Below are 18,324 nucleotides of genomic sequence, written 5' to 3'. Positions count from 1 at the left end.
AGAAAATTCACAGCTACTTACCCGTTGCTAATAAAAATTACTGACTGATTGATGAAGCTCCTGTCTTCCTAACAAGTCATTGAAAGAATACTTGAAAATTTGGAAAAACTAGCCAATGAATTAAATAAATACCTCACTAAATTCTTTATAAAAGAAGAAATAAATTCAATGCCTAAGGCACTGATTAAAAATAATGTCAAACTTTAAAGATTAAGAAAAAGAGGAGTCAGATGTGTTTAAACCCTCAATACAATGACAGCTAAAAAAATTCCCTGGGCCTAAAAGGATTTTACCTGTAGCATTAAATGTAATTAAAGGCATTTTTTATAAATCTTTGCAAAGTATATTCTGACAGTAGCTTCAGAAGTACCTTACGACTTATAAGATGGAAATGTGACTCGTGACAAAAATGATGGCTTCCCAGTAATTATTGTCCCATAAGCCTTACTTTTATCCTATGCAACACAAAGGAAATTATAATTATAAACATATTTAAAATCCATATACTACCATTCAAAAGTTTTAGAAGACCTCAGTTTTTTCCGTTTTTTTCTTCAAGTTTAATCAGTTCAAATGCAATGAATGACCTAAAATGGTGCAAAGAAAAGCAGAAAACCACCAGAGGTTTACTTTTAAAGTTTAGGTTAACAAAAATGGAAAAAGAGGAAAATATCAGAATATTAAAAATGGGCCTTCTTCAGGAAACAACTAGTAGGTTACAACCTACGTATGTTCTGCAGCAGCTAAAATAAATTAAACCTTGCAAGTTGAAGCAAACAATTTGCTCTTTTTGTCTTAAACAGACTGCGTTACTACACCCTCTGAAGTACTATTTGGACAATATTACACTGCAGAAAGTTGTAAATTACAGTGTTAACCACAAGAAAATGGCAATTAACAAATGAAACGAGACAGAGCATTATTACCCTTAAAAGTGTAGGCCTTTCATTTAGAGAAATTTTTTAAAAATCCAAGTGTCAGCGAGTATGGTGTCCTACACAGTCCAAAAGCAGTTGGAACCTGGAAGAAACTGTGATAAGAAAAGATCTGGCAGACCCAAAGTCACAACCCAATCAGAAGACAAGTTTCTGAGGGTCACTAGCTTGTGTGATAGGCGCCTCACAGCATAACAGCTTCAAGCACAGCTTAACAGTGGTTGAAAAGAGCAAGTCTCAGTTTCTACTGTGAAGAGGAGACTTTGTGCTGCAGGTCTGCCAGGGCAAGTGACAGTAAGAAAGCCAATCCTTACAGGATAAAAGGGCCTTGAAATACCAGCTGTGGACAAAGCCTCCTCTTTGCACCACAACAGTCTGGAAGAAGTGATTGTTTATCCAAAATTATACCTCCACTATTTCTCAGCCTGAAATAAGCATTTCATTGTGAATGATTGATTACACATTTGCAATTTCATTTCATTTTCTAATTTCATTTGTCATGATCAGGGTTAAGGTTTGTCTATTTTTCTCAGTGTTCCTTGGCTTTTAAAATTTTTTTAGGTATAGTTCCTGGGGATTTGAAGGTCAAGGAATCTCTTAGTAATGTCTATTTTTTGTTCTCATGTGTTTTTACAAGTGTTAAACATTCACAGTCTCCATTGATGCTACAGTTTTTCTCATGGGAATCACCATTTTGGGTGAGTTTTGTTGACGGGCTACTTTGCCATTGCTAGGCTTGATGACTGGGAGTGTGGAACCTGTGACATCATTACTGTGATGGCATAAAACTCAGCTTCTTACACTTCCACATCATCTAATATTTAGAGTCATGAACACATAACTATTAGTGTCTTTTTATTGTTAGTTTCTGAATTACTGATATGATAACTTTTCTGCTCTCTGATTACGAAATACCTCGCATTTGTTTTGCTCTGGCTATGTGTTTCTTTTAGGGCTTAGGACTTAGCACTATTTTTTTTTACCACAATTCTGGCTATACATCCTGATCTTTGCCTATTTAAGTTTAGTCTTCCTGGTTATGACCCCTGCTTGTTATCTAACCAGTCTGTGTCATCTTCTAAATTCCATTTTCTTTCTCAAAACTGCTGTCACTCTATGCAAATAGTTCATCTTTTATTTTTATGTGATGCATGTGGTACCATGCATTCAGTTGCTTGCTTTCTGCATCTGTTATTTTTTATTTCATTTTAATGTTATTGTTTTCACAATTTCAATTACTCTAGTTATCTGGTAGAATACAGTATGCCATGCTTGTTTTTGTTGATGGTTCTGCATGAAAGGTTATGAAATATTTCTTCATTCAGACACCTTTGCAAGGGAAATTAGTAAAAAAGGAAGGCAAAGTTTTTAATGCTTTTAATTGGAAAGTACTTGGTTAATATCAAAACTAAGCCAGCTGACTTAAATAAATGTAAAATTAGTCCCTTCTAAATTGGAGGCCGTTGGTGCAGCAGAGTGAGGTCCATGTCCACTACTCCAGGTAATTCACTGCAACTAGCTGACATCTCATGTAGAATCAGCACACATTAAGCGTGGTGTGGGCTTAACTAGTAATTATTCTAAATAACTGCTAGAACTGGTTCATGAGAGGAAGATCCTGTCAATCTAATATGTTAAGACTTTTTAATGTTAATTAATGTGGTAAGAAAAAGCAAAGCATGAAATATCATTTACTTAGACTTTACAAAAAATACTGTCACACAAATCCACTTTGAGGGTTAATTTTGAAACTAGAAGTCATTGCCAAAGGTAACTTGATGGATAGATAAACTTTATTTGTTCCCAGGGGGAAAGTTGTTTTTTTACAGAAGCTCTTTAAATAAATAAATAACAAATGTGCAGATAAATAAGTACGATAGTAAATAAATAAATATACACATATACTTTGGTCTGAACACACACCAGAATACCTATAAAGCAAGAAAATTAAAATGAAAGAAAACTTCTAACGTGGCTGTCACAGTCGCAGTGAGGCATTATGCAGGTGTACTGCTGTTGGTATAAAGGAGACCCAGTAGCTTTTCTTGACACACTTCTAAACATTATCAATAGTTCATTATTGCATGGCACAGTACCTGATGCACTAAAAGTGTCAGTCATTAAACCATTACTTAAAAAGTCAGACCTAGACCCACAGATAGTTAATAATTATAGACCTATTTCAAATTTACCCTTTCTTTCTAAAATACTAGAAAAAGTAGTCACCAATCAGCTTCAGTCACACCTTACGCATTACAATTTATTTCAGAAATTGTTCTGTTCTGTGTATTGTACTGTATTGTATTGATCCCCTTCTTTTTGACACCCACTGCACGCCCAACCTACCTGAAAAGGGGTTTCTCTTTGAACTGCCTTTCCCAAGGTTTCTTCCATTTTTTCCCTACAAGGGTTTTTTGGAAGTTTTTCCTTATCTTCTTAGAGAGTCAAGGCTGGGGGGTTGTCAAGAGGAGGGGCCTGTTAAAGCCCATTGCGGCACTTCTTGTGTGATTTTCGGCTATACAAAAATAAATTGTATTGTATTCTGAATAAGTCATTAGCTAAAAGCACTCAGTGTGTCAGAGAGAGGATGTGCAGCATTGTTCATGATGACACTCAGTTTTGTTTTAACTCTCTCCTTTGCTACAACCTCCAGGGGTCCAGAGTGTGTCCTATAACTGATCTTGCCTTTTTAATTGGCATGTTGATTTGGTGGGCCTCTTTTGAAGTGATGTTGCTCAGCACATCTCAGCGTAGAAAACCACACTAACCATCACAGAGTTATAGAAGATATGAAGGATGCCACTGCCCACATTAAAGGAATGTAGTCTTCTAAGTAAAGACCTAGCTATGACCTTTGTTATATATTTTTGCTGTATTACAAGACCAGTCCAACCTGTCATTAAAATAGACCCCCAAGTACTTGTATGAGTGGACCACCTCTATATCCACTTCCTGAAATAGTGACTCCTAGAGGATCTTTGGTACGGTAAAAGTCAATAACCAGTTCCTTGTTTTTGTTAAGTTGCAGACAATTATTTTTGCACCAAGAAACAAACCTCTCCATCTGACTCCTGTACTCTGTCTCATCCCCTTTATCAATACACCCCATAAGTGCAGAATCATGTGGGAATTTCTGCAAGTGACATGACCTGCTGTTATATTTATATAATAAACTTATAAAACTAGATTTGAAAACTATTTAATAGACTGGAGTCAAAAAGTGCAGGGAACAGCATAATGCTCCATATGGGGTGAGGGAATCTGTGAAGTCCTCAGAGGTTTGTGCTTACTCTTTCTAATTGATGTTAGTGATAAAGACTATGAATTAGTTAGCAAACCTGTGATATTCACAAATGACACTTAAAATGGATAGCATGAAAATACTGAGAATGAAACAAAGATCTGGACAAGTTTTGAAACTGGGTGAGCAACTGGATAAGTGAAAAGAAACATTAAAATCATATTATGTGATATCATCTACTGTTAAATTCTGCTCCGTATTTGTAAATTTTTTATTTTTATACTGTATTGAGGATTTGTTCTGTTTTGTGTATTGTATTGTATTGACCCCCTTCTTTTTGACACCCACTGCATGCCCAACCTACCTGGAAAGGGGTCTTTCTTTGAAATGCCTTTCCCAAGGTTTCTTCCATTTTTTCCCTACAAGGTTTTTTTTGGGAGTTTTTCCTTGTCTTCTTAGAGAGTCAAGGCTGGGGGGCTGTCAAAAGACAGGGCCTGTTAAAGCCCATTGCGGCATTTCTTGTGTGATTATAGGGCTATACAAAAATAAATTGTATTTATTGTATTGTAAAGTGCAAATGGATGCTAATTATAAAGGCAAGATTGATGACAATGTCCTGCAAGAATCAAAATATGAAAAAGACTGAGTTTATATTGACAAAACATTAAATTGAATTTAATAAGTAATGAAAAGGAAAGTACATTGTTCAATTATACTGAAAGAACTGTTGAATGTACTGTAAATCAAGGTGTGTTAAGTCCAGGCACCATAATGCAGTGAGACTGCTTCTAGAGCTGTGTGTACAATTCTGGTCACCACACTACAAGAAAGACATAGAAGCTTTAAAAACTGTGCTGAGAAGAACAAACAAGTGCATCCTGGAACTAAAGGACATGCTCTGCACAAAGTGGAATACATTTCTTAAGTTCCGAGCATAGAAAGTTATGTGGGAAAATAATCCGGATCTTCCCAAAGACTTTGATAACACTGATCCATTAGGATTTTTTCTATTTAAAATATGTTTGAGAAAACATCGTCATCAATGCTATGACATCTTTCAACAAAACTTCATAGGAATCCATAGCAAACTATTAAACCATGTAGTTAAACCAGAAATCTTGACAACTTTTACAGTATTTGGGTGTGACAGCTTAGCTAAACAAATACGCTTGATGACGTAAATGATCTACCCTTGTCTACCAGTGTCCGTAAGTTCCTAAACTTTTGTCACTCTCCTACAATGTGCAAACAGAATTTCCTTGAAGATTTATACCTGTGGCACACTAGGCAATGATATTTCTCCATTTTAAAATGTGTAATACAGTCTACTAGAGATCCTATCCCTGATTCAGTGAGTAAGGAGATCACTTTAATGGCCACTTTCTAACTCACAGTGTTCAATATGGTAACATTCTCTCTTGAGGTGCAGTAAAATTTTGACATCAAGCTTTTGTCTCACAGTTTTTGCTGGTTCCTGTAGCGTGACTCCTAGAGATGCAGCCCATATAAAAAAATGTAGTTATGTCTTTTTAAGATCCTGTCACTGTCACTTATGTAATAATGTCACTTTGAGAGGCAGACAATATTGAATGAGATCTCTCACGTTCAGTCCTCTCCTATTTCTCTGCAATAAGATATGTTTGGCAAGTCATTTTAGTCTTAGGGCTTGTTTATACTTCACGCTCAGAACGCGTACACATCATGGCTGCCAAATGTTCCCAGCATTCATTTGACGCATCCTCTGAGCAAATCCACAGAAATTAATGTGACGCATGCACGAGTTGCAGTACCAGCAAAAAGTTGGGTGGCACAGTGTGATAAAAGTCGGAATGTGACGTCAGAGTCTCTGGTTACTATCTACATGTGACAGAAAGCTGCTTTGAGGATCCTCTGGTATCAATGTGTGCACTTCAATGTTTGATGAATGGTTCGATGTGGTGAAGCAAAATGTTGACATGCAAATGCATTTGTTGTGCTTTTATATTCAAGCGTTGCATATTCCCCAACCTAATGACACGATACATTTTAAAAGTCTCACATATCATCTTCTGTGCTGTCTTTTTTTTTCACCTTCACAACAGCATCAGAATGTATAGCAGCATATTTGAGCCACAGAGAAAAAAATTAAGGAAATGATGAAAAGATGCATTTTGTTATTAAAGTGGAAATTTCGGCTTTAATCTTGAAATGCCCACTTTAGGGGTGGGGGTTGATTTTTTTCAATCCTATTTTTGTAAAATTGATCTGTTTGTATGGAATGTTGTGTGATTTCAATAAAATAAAAAAATGCCGACTTTAACCTTGTAGCTTACCTTATCATTAAAGTAGACCGTCGTAAACGTCATCTTAAAACCAACCCAGTTGTTAATAGCTATGTGCTTCAATGGCTTCCTCCTGAAGTGACAGCAGTGACAAGCAGCAATAGATAACCACACAGAACACATAAAATTTATGAAATTCCAACTATCTGCATATTTAGAATCCTTAGATTTATACTTGATATCACTTTCATGATGAAATGCATTAAAGTATGCATGTTACATTTTACAGATAAATCGTTAACTTTGTTTGAATAATAAATACTGTTAATAATTACACATGTGGGGGGCGGCCCGGTGGTGGAGCAGTAGCACTGGTGCCTCGCAGGGAGTCATGTCCCTGGTATTCCCTGCCTGGAGTTTGCATGTTTTCCTGGTGGGTTTCCACAGTGTGCTCCGGTTTTCTTCCAAAGACATGAAGGTTTGGGGATTTGACGCTAGAGTATGTAAGTGCTTGTGTTCACCTTGAAATGAGCTGATGCCCCGTCCAGGGATTGTTTCTGTTTTGCAATAATGAATCCATCCCCGAATTGATGGATGTAATCATTAAATATCCTTTTCAGAGGTATTGTGGCAAGGTGTCTTCGTAATTTAATGGATGTTTCGGGAAATTCACAACACAGCGAAGCCGAATGTTTTCCCACCATGATGATATCTTGCACTACCACCTGCTGGAATAACGCGCAAGTATAAACAGCACAACGCTTGCGTAGCAGTAGCATCGGTTGGAGCACACGTCACGTGGTGTGTAGTATAAACCTGGCCTAAGACTGCATAATTTAGATCTCCTTGTAGATTACTCTCTGTGGAATACTGCAAAATGACTTTTCTTAAAAGCTTCTTTAGTTTAGCAATGTGTAATTTGGTCTCCATAAAAGCCTACTCTTAATTTGAAGGCAATGGCATCTGCTAGAAGACACTTTCTGCCTCATGTCTTTACAATGATGTTGCTGAACAGTACAGATTTGACATCCACTTCTTACCTTAAAGTTTGCAATGAGATCCTCTTAAAGTCTTCATCTATAACATAGAGGATCCTTCTGTTTAACAATATATCTGTGACTGATTGGATATTCTTGAGGTGTACTTGCTCGAAAAGGATCCTGTCTCAGAGTGCATAAAATCTCCTTGGTCTCCAGTTAATTTCTCATAATGTGCAAAGAAGATTACTTAAGGTCTTGTACGTGAATCACATTGGGAAGAGCAACTGATTGAAGCACTGTTTGTTTAACAATGCACATTGATGTTTCTTTGAGATCTCTATTGATATCTTTGCGATCCATCTTGTGCTTCTTGACATGAAATGAGTTTGCATTGCTTTTCGGTTTGCAATGAAATCTGCTTATGGCACATTAATTACTCATTCAATACATTAATTTCTGCTTGAGGGTCATTCCATGTATTAATGTGTAACAAGGGGAACTTTGGTATCTCCTAATATACAATCAAAATGTCTTTAAAAAAAGAACCTGCTGACAATCATACACACAGTGGTCAAGTTGGATATAGATCACCCTGACTCATTTCTTCATAATACATATTAAAGCTACAGTTGTCTTTCTCTGATATTTAATTTACAGATGGAACCTCAACCACCATCTTAGTATGACTCCAGTGTTTCCTAGCAATTGGGATAGAGTTCTTCAGTTGGGTGAAGAATAAATGCCTTGGTGAGAGTGGACACTGTGTTCACCAGCCGCTGACTGAAAGAGACAAAAGAAAGCCAAAATCTACTTCCTAATGTTGTCTGCTTTTGATTCCCATTAATGAGCAAATACAAAGGCAGAACAGTAGAAATCCTGCCAATCTAAACCCAATTTTGCACTAAGTGCCATGATCAGTGCAGCCAGTTGAAGCTCCTGATACTGAGCACCATATTAGTAAAGGGCTCCTAAAATATTGAGGGAAAAATGAGTAAGGAAGTGACAGAAACACAAGATAATCCTTGAAGCAAAAACAAGTAATGTTAAAAATACCTCCAACAATACTGAAATAAAAGATCTAATGCTCAGAGTTAATAAGCTGCAATGTTAAACCAGAGATACACAATCAGATTATTGTTGCCTTGGCAAAACCATGACCCACCTACCCACAGTGAGGTAGATCTGAAAGTTGGCTTCTCAAAGTAAGAAATTGCAGATGTCAATGCTGGAAAGGAGTACTGAGGGCAGAACTACAGATGGAGCAAGAGGAGAGAAGGCAATCCTGTAATCCAGTCGGAAATATAGAGAGGAGAATCCTCCTCAAAATTCAAAGACAGGGCAGTGGAAGGGGAAAGGGAAAACACAGGGCAGGAGAAGAAGCCCACAGTAGGACATGCCATTCTGCATTTCCAAGCCCATTGTGATCTAAAAGACTGGGTGTGTATGTGTGCGTTTGTCTAGGAGTACAGCATCTGTTCATTGTCAAGTTTGTATCTAATTTTCATGCATCTCTCCTAATTTATTTATGTATTCTGTCTTAGGTTATATTTATATTTAATTTAATTACACTGTATAGTATTATTCTTTTAATTATACATTACAGAAACATTTAGATTTTATACATATATAGACAGTACATTAAACTGGCACCATCTATAAGTCAGAACAAAAGAGTATAATACTGCCAAATATATAGTATTAAGTAAAGAACCTATTCTAAGAAAACAAATTTGGGACCATCATAAAAGGAAATGCATAACAGAACACCTCCTGGCTCTTCTGTGACCATTTACATCATATCCTGAAGATTACTTGAAAAGTGTTCCACTTGAAACTTCCAAATGCTTATAATAACCTACCGTTAAGTCCCCCAGATCACAGCACTCTGGGCTCTCTGCTGGCTCTCCATCTTTTCATACAATGAGTCCCCAGTGCATTCTTCTTAGCAATTCTTGCTTCTTATTACTAGTTCATAGTAAATAGTCTGGCTTCCTTTAAGTCTCTGTGTCACCTCATTACAACTCAGGGAATCTCATACTGGAGTTCACTTCAGGGTTCCGAACTGTTACAGGGGGACCTAATTGGCCTGATGAAGTTTATCTGCCCTGTGGACTTCTTCTTCTAGTAATAAACTCACTGGATTCTGTATATGCCCCATGGATGATATGACAGAGGAGTAAAGGATCAGAAATGGATGGGTCAAATTCTTAGCCAGTAATCAGTAAGGATGACAAGCAAAGGTCAAAAATAAACTGAACATCAAAGCCAGAATCTAATGCAAAAACAAAGTATTAGGAGACAGCAGGAGTTTAAATAACAGTTAACTAAAGAAATATTCTTTCACAAAATTATCTGCAGTCTTAGAAGAAACATGGCTATCAGTGTTGAACTTCAAACTCTGTAGCATTAGCAACATTAAATGTCACAACCTCTGTGACCATGCCCTTGGTAACCAGGAGCTGCATCTTGTTCACAAGATTCACAAAATGGTAGCACTCACAGCAGAAAAAATGCAGTTGCAGAATTTTCAAAACAAGACGTTAATAAAAAAAAAAAAACAAAACAAAAACCAACCTAAAATATGCCTTGTTAATCTAAACAAAGAAAAAACATGAATAAACCATAGTAAAAATGCATTCAAGGAGAAAACATTTTATATAGAACTCTAATTATTACAAAGGACAGGGAATTCCTTTGCCATGAACAGTGATGTTTATGGCAAGACAATTCAGGTGTGGCCACACAAACTTAGAAAAGAGACACTGTAAAAGTATTCAGGGACCTATTCTGAGATGTGATAAAAGGAGCTTGGGCAGAAGGTGAGTGTCAGTGTGTATGTGAGTGTGACAGAGAGAGATAATCAAGCACTTAAAGAGCAGAACTTAGGAGACCTGTTCCTCAACTTAAGTCCATTGTCCTCTGAGTTAAAGGTAGGATCCTGCCATGTATCTGTATACAAAGTTGGGGAAAGTGGGTCCAGATAGTGTCTCAGACCTCAACTGAGAGGTATGAGATGGACACGTTGGTGCGATTGCGCATGTAGTAGACGTGAGCTGTAGAAGATCAGAGTGCCGGCAGAAAGAGTGTCCAAGAAAGGAGATGGCCTCCAGTAAACCTTGTGTGAGAAAGACATTGTATTTAACAATGTAGGAGACTACATTGATAAAATGTCAACCAAATAATGTCATAAAAAATTACACAAAATGAAAATCTATCAACATAGTATTTTGTCATACAGTACCACACTGAAAGCAGAAACAAAAAATGTTTGTCCATTAAAAAAAGTTGAAAATTTATAAAGTAGTAAATCATAATGTACATAAGTAACTGACATGACTCATGATAATGATGATGACCACTCTAAAACACCAAGAAGAGCAAGTTCATACACCCCTAAAATTTTGTCACAAAAAAATCAATCAATGGGTTTCTTATAAAGAGCTCTAGCCTTCAAACACCCAGGCACAAAGACATTTTCACATACCCCAAAAGGAAATATTTTTCTGGATAAGAAATTACACTGGAAATTTGGAAATTTGGAAAAATCCAATCGTGATGAATAAGTTTAATTTTCTATAAAGTAAGCATCTTAACAATAAGTCATATTACGGAGGTGAGCTTACTACTTATTTAATATTTGAACAAGAACACCTTCTGCTGGAGAATAGAGGAACAGTACCCCACTTGCTATTGATGCAGAGATGCTACTTGATGCAGCATTTGTCATAACAGACTACAGTATTCTTATTAATCACCCTAGTCAATGGGTGTTTCTCTCTGGTAGTGACTTAAGCTGGATTAAGTCTTATTTAACAGGTACAAAATTCTTTGTCAGTTGTTGTGATTGCAGTTGAGAGGCCAGTGATATTGTATATGGTGTACCACAAGGATCTTTATTGGGCTTGATGCTTTTTTCAATCTACATGTTTCAATTAGGCCAGATCATCTCAAAACACTCGGTGAACTATCACAGCTATGCAGATGACACACAGCTCTAATTATCTATAGTACCTGATGACCCTGTTGCTCTGGCCTGTGTGATTCAATGTTTTACTTGTATTTCTAAATGGAGGAGTAGAAGTTCTCAAGGTAAATATGGAAAAAAACAGAAATCTTAGTGGTTGGCAAAAATGGAAATAATGAGGGTATTAGAAATAAACCTGATTCCTTAGCATTAAAAGTCAAGGCGGAGGTAAAGAATTTAGGTGTAATCATGGATCCTGACCTAAACTTTAAATCACACATTAACCATATTACTAGGTGTGCATTTTTTCACTTAAGGAATATTTCAAAAGTTAGAACTTTTATAATACGGCAAGATGCTGAGAAAGTAATTCACGGTTTTGTTTTTAGTAGATTACTGTAATGTACTACTAACAGGACTACCTAACATAGACATCAATTGATTGCAATTAGTTCAGAAAGTAGCAGCAAGAATCTTAACTAGGAAAAGAAAATCTGAACATCCTTACATTGGTTACCTGTGTCCTTTAGAATTGACTTTAAAATACTACTAATGCTATGTAAAGCTTTAATCTTGCTTTGTCCTTTATTTTGGAGTGCCTGTTCCCCTACATTCCAAGTGGTAAGCTTAAATCTTCTGCTAGCGGTCTGCTTATTATTCCAAATATACAGTAAAAGAAATGGTGAGACTGCCTTTTGCAGTTATGCAAAAAAATCTGGAATACTTTACCGATCGAGATACGCCTGGCTAACACTGTAAAAAAACTCAGAAAAGCCCACTTTTTTAATCTGGCCTTTTCGTAAATACATTTTAGTTGTACTCATAATAAAATAGACATGCATAGAATTATCACATTCTTCAGGGATTTGCAATCTTTGCTTATCTCTACTTTTCCCTGCTTTCCTTTCCATTGTTTCTGTGGAGGTCTGATCAAGGCACTGTATAGCTACCTGTGATGCTCGAATGAAGACGGGTGCCCCAGCTGTTCATGAGACCTACTGCTGCAAATCCTCTGGGACAAAGCCTAGGAACAATGAGGAAAAACTTAAGGAAATCTAGAATGCCCACTTGGGGGCTGTGTGGTCTTCTGGCATTGGATTTTTTTTTTCTGGCATTTTTCTATTTTTTCTGTACTCCTGGCCATCTGACCTTGTCATTGTCATTGTTTTCCTTTACTGAGACAATTTCTTTCACATCATATAGCATTTCAAACTTCATCCTGTGTATGAAAATGTGCTATAGAAATAAATGTTGTTGTATCCATGAAATATATTGCTGGCCATTAAAATTGCAACACTGGGAAAATGTGTCATCTTATTGTGAAGCTTGCAAGATGGATAGGTTATGGCAGAGTGTGAAAATGATTACAGGTAGAGGAGGGTCAGACCCATTGAAGTGAGGGTTCTGGAGCTCCCCAATGCACATGCAGGACAGACTTCTAGTGCACATGGTAGAGACGGACCAAACATCACAGACCCAAGTCCAACAGTTAGGGTCTGTCACACATCAATGGGTGTCTACATGCAGTGTTCGGCACTGTTTGCAACAATGGGGCTCTGTCATTTGCCACCATTTGCTCCAGACATCCCTGACCCTTGATAACAAGCATCTGAGACTGCAATGGTGCCAAGAATGCAGCCAATGACAAGATGACTGATATTGCATTGTGTTTTCAGACAACCTCTGGTTCAATTTTCTGCACTATTAGGGACAGATCCATGCATGGATGGCACTGCAGTGCAGCAATATATGGACCTGGCACCTGATGTGGGGTGCCATTGGGTTTTACTCTCATTCTCAACTTATGCACATTAACTATACTTTGACCAGCCAGTGATACAGCATAAAGATATTGGGGGTACCCTATCTGCAGATGTTCTCTGGTGCCATATTCTATTAGAACAATGCTTGACAACATATAGTACAAAACATCCTACAGCTCCTGGAAGACCACCATAAGCCACTTCTTCCCTGACTAACAAGTTCACTGAGATTTGTCCCCAGTGAGCATGTCTGGTACATGATCAGGTGATAACCACTAGTTACCACAGATGAACTCTGGGCACATATAGAGGCTGGATGGCCTGCCACAAAAACATAACCAACGTCTCTACCTGTTCATGCCAGACTGTGAATAAGTGTGGTAAATAAGCCAAATGCTGATTAATGTGCATTCCACATATGTGAGCGAGCTTTGAATGCCATATATAATAGTAATCTGCCATATAAATATCACTTTGATATCTCATGTCTTTCTTGGTTTTACCATCTTGGTCTTATCTTCTGTTTATAAATTGTTTTTTATTTGTGTAGCCCATTCTTCCTAGTAGTCTATCCTACAGGGTTAAAACGTAATTCTTTTGATAGTGTAGAAAGAGAGAAAGAAAGGACATTTACAAAGAAAATAAACTCAACAGGACTTCACCATCTATAACTTCTTTTTATAACTGAACTTGCCAAAACAAAATGGCTTCACATTATGTAGACAACAGTGGAACTGGGTGCATGAGATGCCAGCCTCCAGGCATTATTGTATTGTCATCCCAATTTGAATAGCCATTTCAGTCCCCATCTTCAACTCACTCTGTGAACCTTAGCAAGTTGTTTAACCTGCCTGAGCTCCAACAATCAAAAAGTAACATAACCTAATCTAGAAAGTTGCATGGGGAAAGGTATTTGCCAAATATGTTATAATATTAACAAAAAAAACTCCCATGACTATTAAGTTGTACCAACATATATAGGCCAGGGATGGGTGAAGCCTGTTGTGACTAAGCCAGTAGAATGGGTTGTGACTCTCAACCACTCTCCTAGAAACTTTTCAAATATGTTTGAAGTAAATGATTTGCTAATTTCCTTTGTAAATTGTTTGAAATTTAATGTTAATTTCAGTTTCTAACATGAGAATTGAAAATGAGAATAGAAGCTAATGGAACGTGAAAAACTATAATGACAGAGTCTGTGCGACAGCAAAAGTTACAACTAACTGGAGAGGAGAAACAAAAACAAAAACCAATTAAAGTTAAGGCACACTGCTTGAAAATCTTTGACCGGTTAGCTTCAGGCTAGATAATTTTTATTTTTGTATCTTCCTCCAAGAATAATAAAGCTACAAGTGCCACATATAGACCAAAAGCAGAGCCCCCCTCCCATCCCACGCCCCCACACAGTCAATGAAGCATGCAGAGGAACTCAGACCTAATCACAATGCACCTGAACAGCATTTTTTATTCAAGCAAAATCTGAAGCTGCTTGAGCGTAACAGTTACAGAAGTAATCACAGTACTTTAAAGAGGAGTGGCATTCACAAAATTCATACAGTAGCTATAGCTGCAGGGCACAAAGATCTGAAAGAATAAGACACTGAGGAAGCAAAGAGAGAGAGAAGCTGCAGGGTACAGAAATCATTCAGGATCAAGCTTGAAGGAGAGATCACTGTAGGATGTGAGATCTGACAGCTTCAGACTCCTAATGTTTAAAACTGCTGGGCCATGATCTGACAGGATTGGGCTCAGAGGAGGTGAAGTTAGCCGACACTTCGAAAAGACAGAATCACAATGAATAGAAGAAAATCTGTTGAGTGTTGACATCTGGCAGGATGAGATCTCAAGGCAGAAGAATTGTAACTTGTTGAGATGTGACAAGTTTGTAGTCCAGGGTGTTAAAGATTCAAGGCACCTATATGCTTCAAGATATACAGGAAAACTACAGGATGTAGAGATTTCACAAGATCAAACTCCTGATGGTTACAATTGCAGGATTGGGATCAGCTTCTTAGATGTTAAAACTGTAGGACTGACATCTTACTGAAGCAGACTTCTAAGAAATTGTGATCTGACTAAACTAGATGCCATGCAAAGTGTACAACACATAGATATCTTGGGAAAGAATTTGCAGAATGCCGAAGTCTAATAGATTCCGATTCCAAGGCAGCAAAATGCAGAGTATAAATAATAAATCTGTCAAATTATGACTCTAAAGAAGGAAAAATTTCTGGACAGTTGACAGTAATGCTCTTGGGTTAATACCAGTACCATACAGTTATAGAGCTCAGATACTACAAAGCTGGACTCCCAGAAAGCAATGCTGTATGGCATTGGAAGGAAAACAAAATTTCGCTAGGTGTTGGGATTTGACAAAATCACACTACAGAGCGAAAGAACTGCAGCATATAAAGACGTGAGAGAAATAAATTCCAAGATGTTAAATCAGCAGAGTACAGAGTCTTGTCAGGATCTGACTCCGAGCAGGAAAAACCTGGAGGGCAAAAAGATCTGATAGGATTACATTTCTAGGGGTTAAAACTGCTAATTGTGCATTGGAGTCCAAGGAGGCAAAATTGTAAAGCACTTATATATTACAGACTCAGACCCCTAATCAACAATTACTACGTGGAAAATCCAAGGAGTAAAGCCTGTGGTATCCTGAGGTCTGGGAGAATCAGACTCTAGAGGGTGATGTGTCCTGGCTGAATGTTTGTAGATAAGTTTAGCACAGCACACTGCACCTTATTATACGCCTGAGCATGTGAATGATTGGATGTGCTCATAATATGCTAAGTGTTAATTTGTGGAGCAGAAAATAACGAAGTGATCTTTGTTTAATTAGTAAGCATTCCTTTCAAGCATCTAAAGAATTTTCTCCTCACAAGCTTGTTAGAACAGCGCAATTAGCTAAAATCAGAAGTAATGGCCATTCTTTGATTTGCTTCTCAACTTGTTGCCCATTTAGGAAGTAATTAGGTTACTAAAGCTCATGTACAATACACTTGATCATATAAGGATTCACACATGACCCATTTCATTCTCTGGGTGAGGGCTACAATACTGCAAACTTTCACTCAGAAATGCAACTCTTAGTAAAAGGCTTTCTTCGAAGAAGCTTGTGCAGAGCAACTGAAATGAAATGAAGACATTCAGGACTACCAAACAGCTCTTTTCTGCCTGGTGCTACTGAAGACAAACACTTAAACTGTTGCCCTCTACTTTTCACTGTGCATGGAGTTCTTGAACTGTCAATCCATTTACAGGAAGTGGTCACATAATTCATGTGACTCAAAGTTTGTCATGGTGAGTAACTGGGGGGTTATCAATACTTAGGGAGTCTCCCTATGCCATTAAACACAGAACAGATACCCCATGATTGTCCATGTCTACTTCAAGTGCTAGAAAAGACCCTTTCATCCCATACCTGCACTCTCCCCACCACTCACTCATGAGCCTGGCTGACTGTCCCTTTAAATCTGAATCAAGGGGTCGCCACCAGACACGGAGAACACTGAGCTCTAGGCTCAATTTAATTAAACCCAACTGCGTGGGAAGGCAGCAGTAATAAAAGAATGAAAGCCAGTGCTGCTATCTGTAATGAAAGAGGACAATTTGGCAAATGAGTGAAACTTGTGGGGATCTCACTTCTGAGTCACTCTTGAAAAAGCCTGCCGAAATGAATTTCTACCTAGCAGTGTGCTACTGCTCAATGGCAGAGCCAGTAGGAGGCGCTCTATCATCAATTAGCATGTCCTTATTCAGTTTTTCCCCAACTAGAAAATGAAGTGTAGTGCTTAAAATACAAGCTTTCAAATAGCAGTACTCACTCAGTGATGGCCGGCTGTAATCACTGTCATATTCTTCATAATATGAGTCTCCCACCGAGCTTGTAACCATACTGAGAGAGGCACTGGTCAGGCTGGAGTGGCTTCCAGATGTTGTGTGGCTTGAAGACAGGCTGCCAGGGACTTGGATGCTGAAAACTCTCATTCTGGACCTGCTGGACACTGCAATGAAAGCCACTTGCAGTGAGAAAAGAGAGATAGGGGTCCACAAAGAAAGCAGGATGCCCACATTTTCTCCATTACCCCTCCAAATGGCACACATTTAATAATGGCCGCCAAAGCCTGACCTCTGGGAAGATGGGCATGAAAACTGTCAGATATTTGAGAAAGTGGTCACATTAAAATAACTGTTGTGCCATCTCATAAAAAAAACATTATTTCTCCTTTCAGAATTTTGTTTTTTTAACATTTTGTATGTTTATGGGAGGCACATGTAAACATTCCCAGTGGTCATGTGGTGAACCACAAAATCTAGATTTGCACACTTAATTTGAAGCTTGTAAACCAAGGGAGACACTATCTGGAGGAGTCAAAATCATCACTACACCGACAGGGATCTCCACCAGTCAAAATCTCACCACTGTGTAATTTTAACTTAGGTGGCCGCCATCACAAGGGTACTTACTGTATATCTTTGAAGGTAACCCTGGACATTACAGTGGAGGAAATTCAATCCAAAGACTGGCCATCACAGAAACTCTTCCAACTTTTGCAAGACCATAGCTATGAACCCTTACTGAACTTGTGGAACCCTGGGCTAGGTCCTAAACAACTACCCATTGACAGCATCAGTCTCCCCAATACCATATCTTAAGGAACTATTCTATCCTTCACCTTCCCTGCCATTCAATCTGTTTATTATGAACCACTAAATCATGACTGTAGTGCAAATCTGTGGGTGAGAGGCAAGAGGTTGAATGCAAGAAGACGTAGATGGTGTGAAGACCATCAAAATGAATTTAATGATAGGAAGCCATTACCTAGACCTGAGTTTTGCTCTGCTTAACTATTGTTTTGCCTGTTTGGCTTTAGGCTTGTTAACATACTGTAAATATCTAAGCACATCCGTGACAGGTTGTGAGCTTGGAATTTAACAACAGGTGGAAATAATAATGATGGCAAAAAAGATGACCCCTGATGACAGTAAGAAGGGTCATCAAGATATCAGCCACTCATCAATCTGTCCTTCTTGTTCTTATGCCAGCACAATTGCTATCTGCTTGTGTGCCTTTCACTCTCACCCCATCATTGACTATTGTACAGTATATCACTAAAAATCATCCAAGTGATTTGACATGTAATAGAAGATGTGCAAAATGTGGTAGGGCCAAT

The 18,324-nt window shown here is 37.9% G+C and overlaps 1 protein-coding gene across 1 annotated transcript in view; it reads right to left on the bottom strand.

Annotated features, from left to right (window-relative positions):
- The window catches only part of doc2b (double C2-like domains, beta), a 462,393-nt gene extending 445,037 nt beyond the window's left edge, over window positions 1-17,356 (bottom strand). The window contains exon 1 of the mRNA XM_051930789.1: window positions 16,975-17,356. Within this exon, the coding sequence (XP_051786749.1) occupies window positions 16,975-17,254 (280 nt within the window). The 5' untranslated portion in view covers window positions 17,255-17,356. The remainder of the gene's footprint in view (window positions 1-16,974) is intronic.
- Window positions 17,357-18,324: the final 968 nt, after the last annotated feature.

Source organism: Erpetoichthys calabaricus, chromosome 8 (assembly GCF_900747795.2).
Source record: "Erpetoichthys calabaricus chromosome 8, fErpCal1.3, whole genome shotgun sequence".
In the NCBI taxonomy this organism is placed as follows: domain Eukaryota; kingdom Metazoa; phylum Chordata; class Cladistia; order Polypteriformes; family Polypteridae; genus Erpetoichthys; species Erpetoichthys calabaricus.
This window is presented reverse-complemented; position numbering and strand designations above follow the sequence as displayed.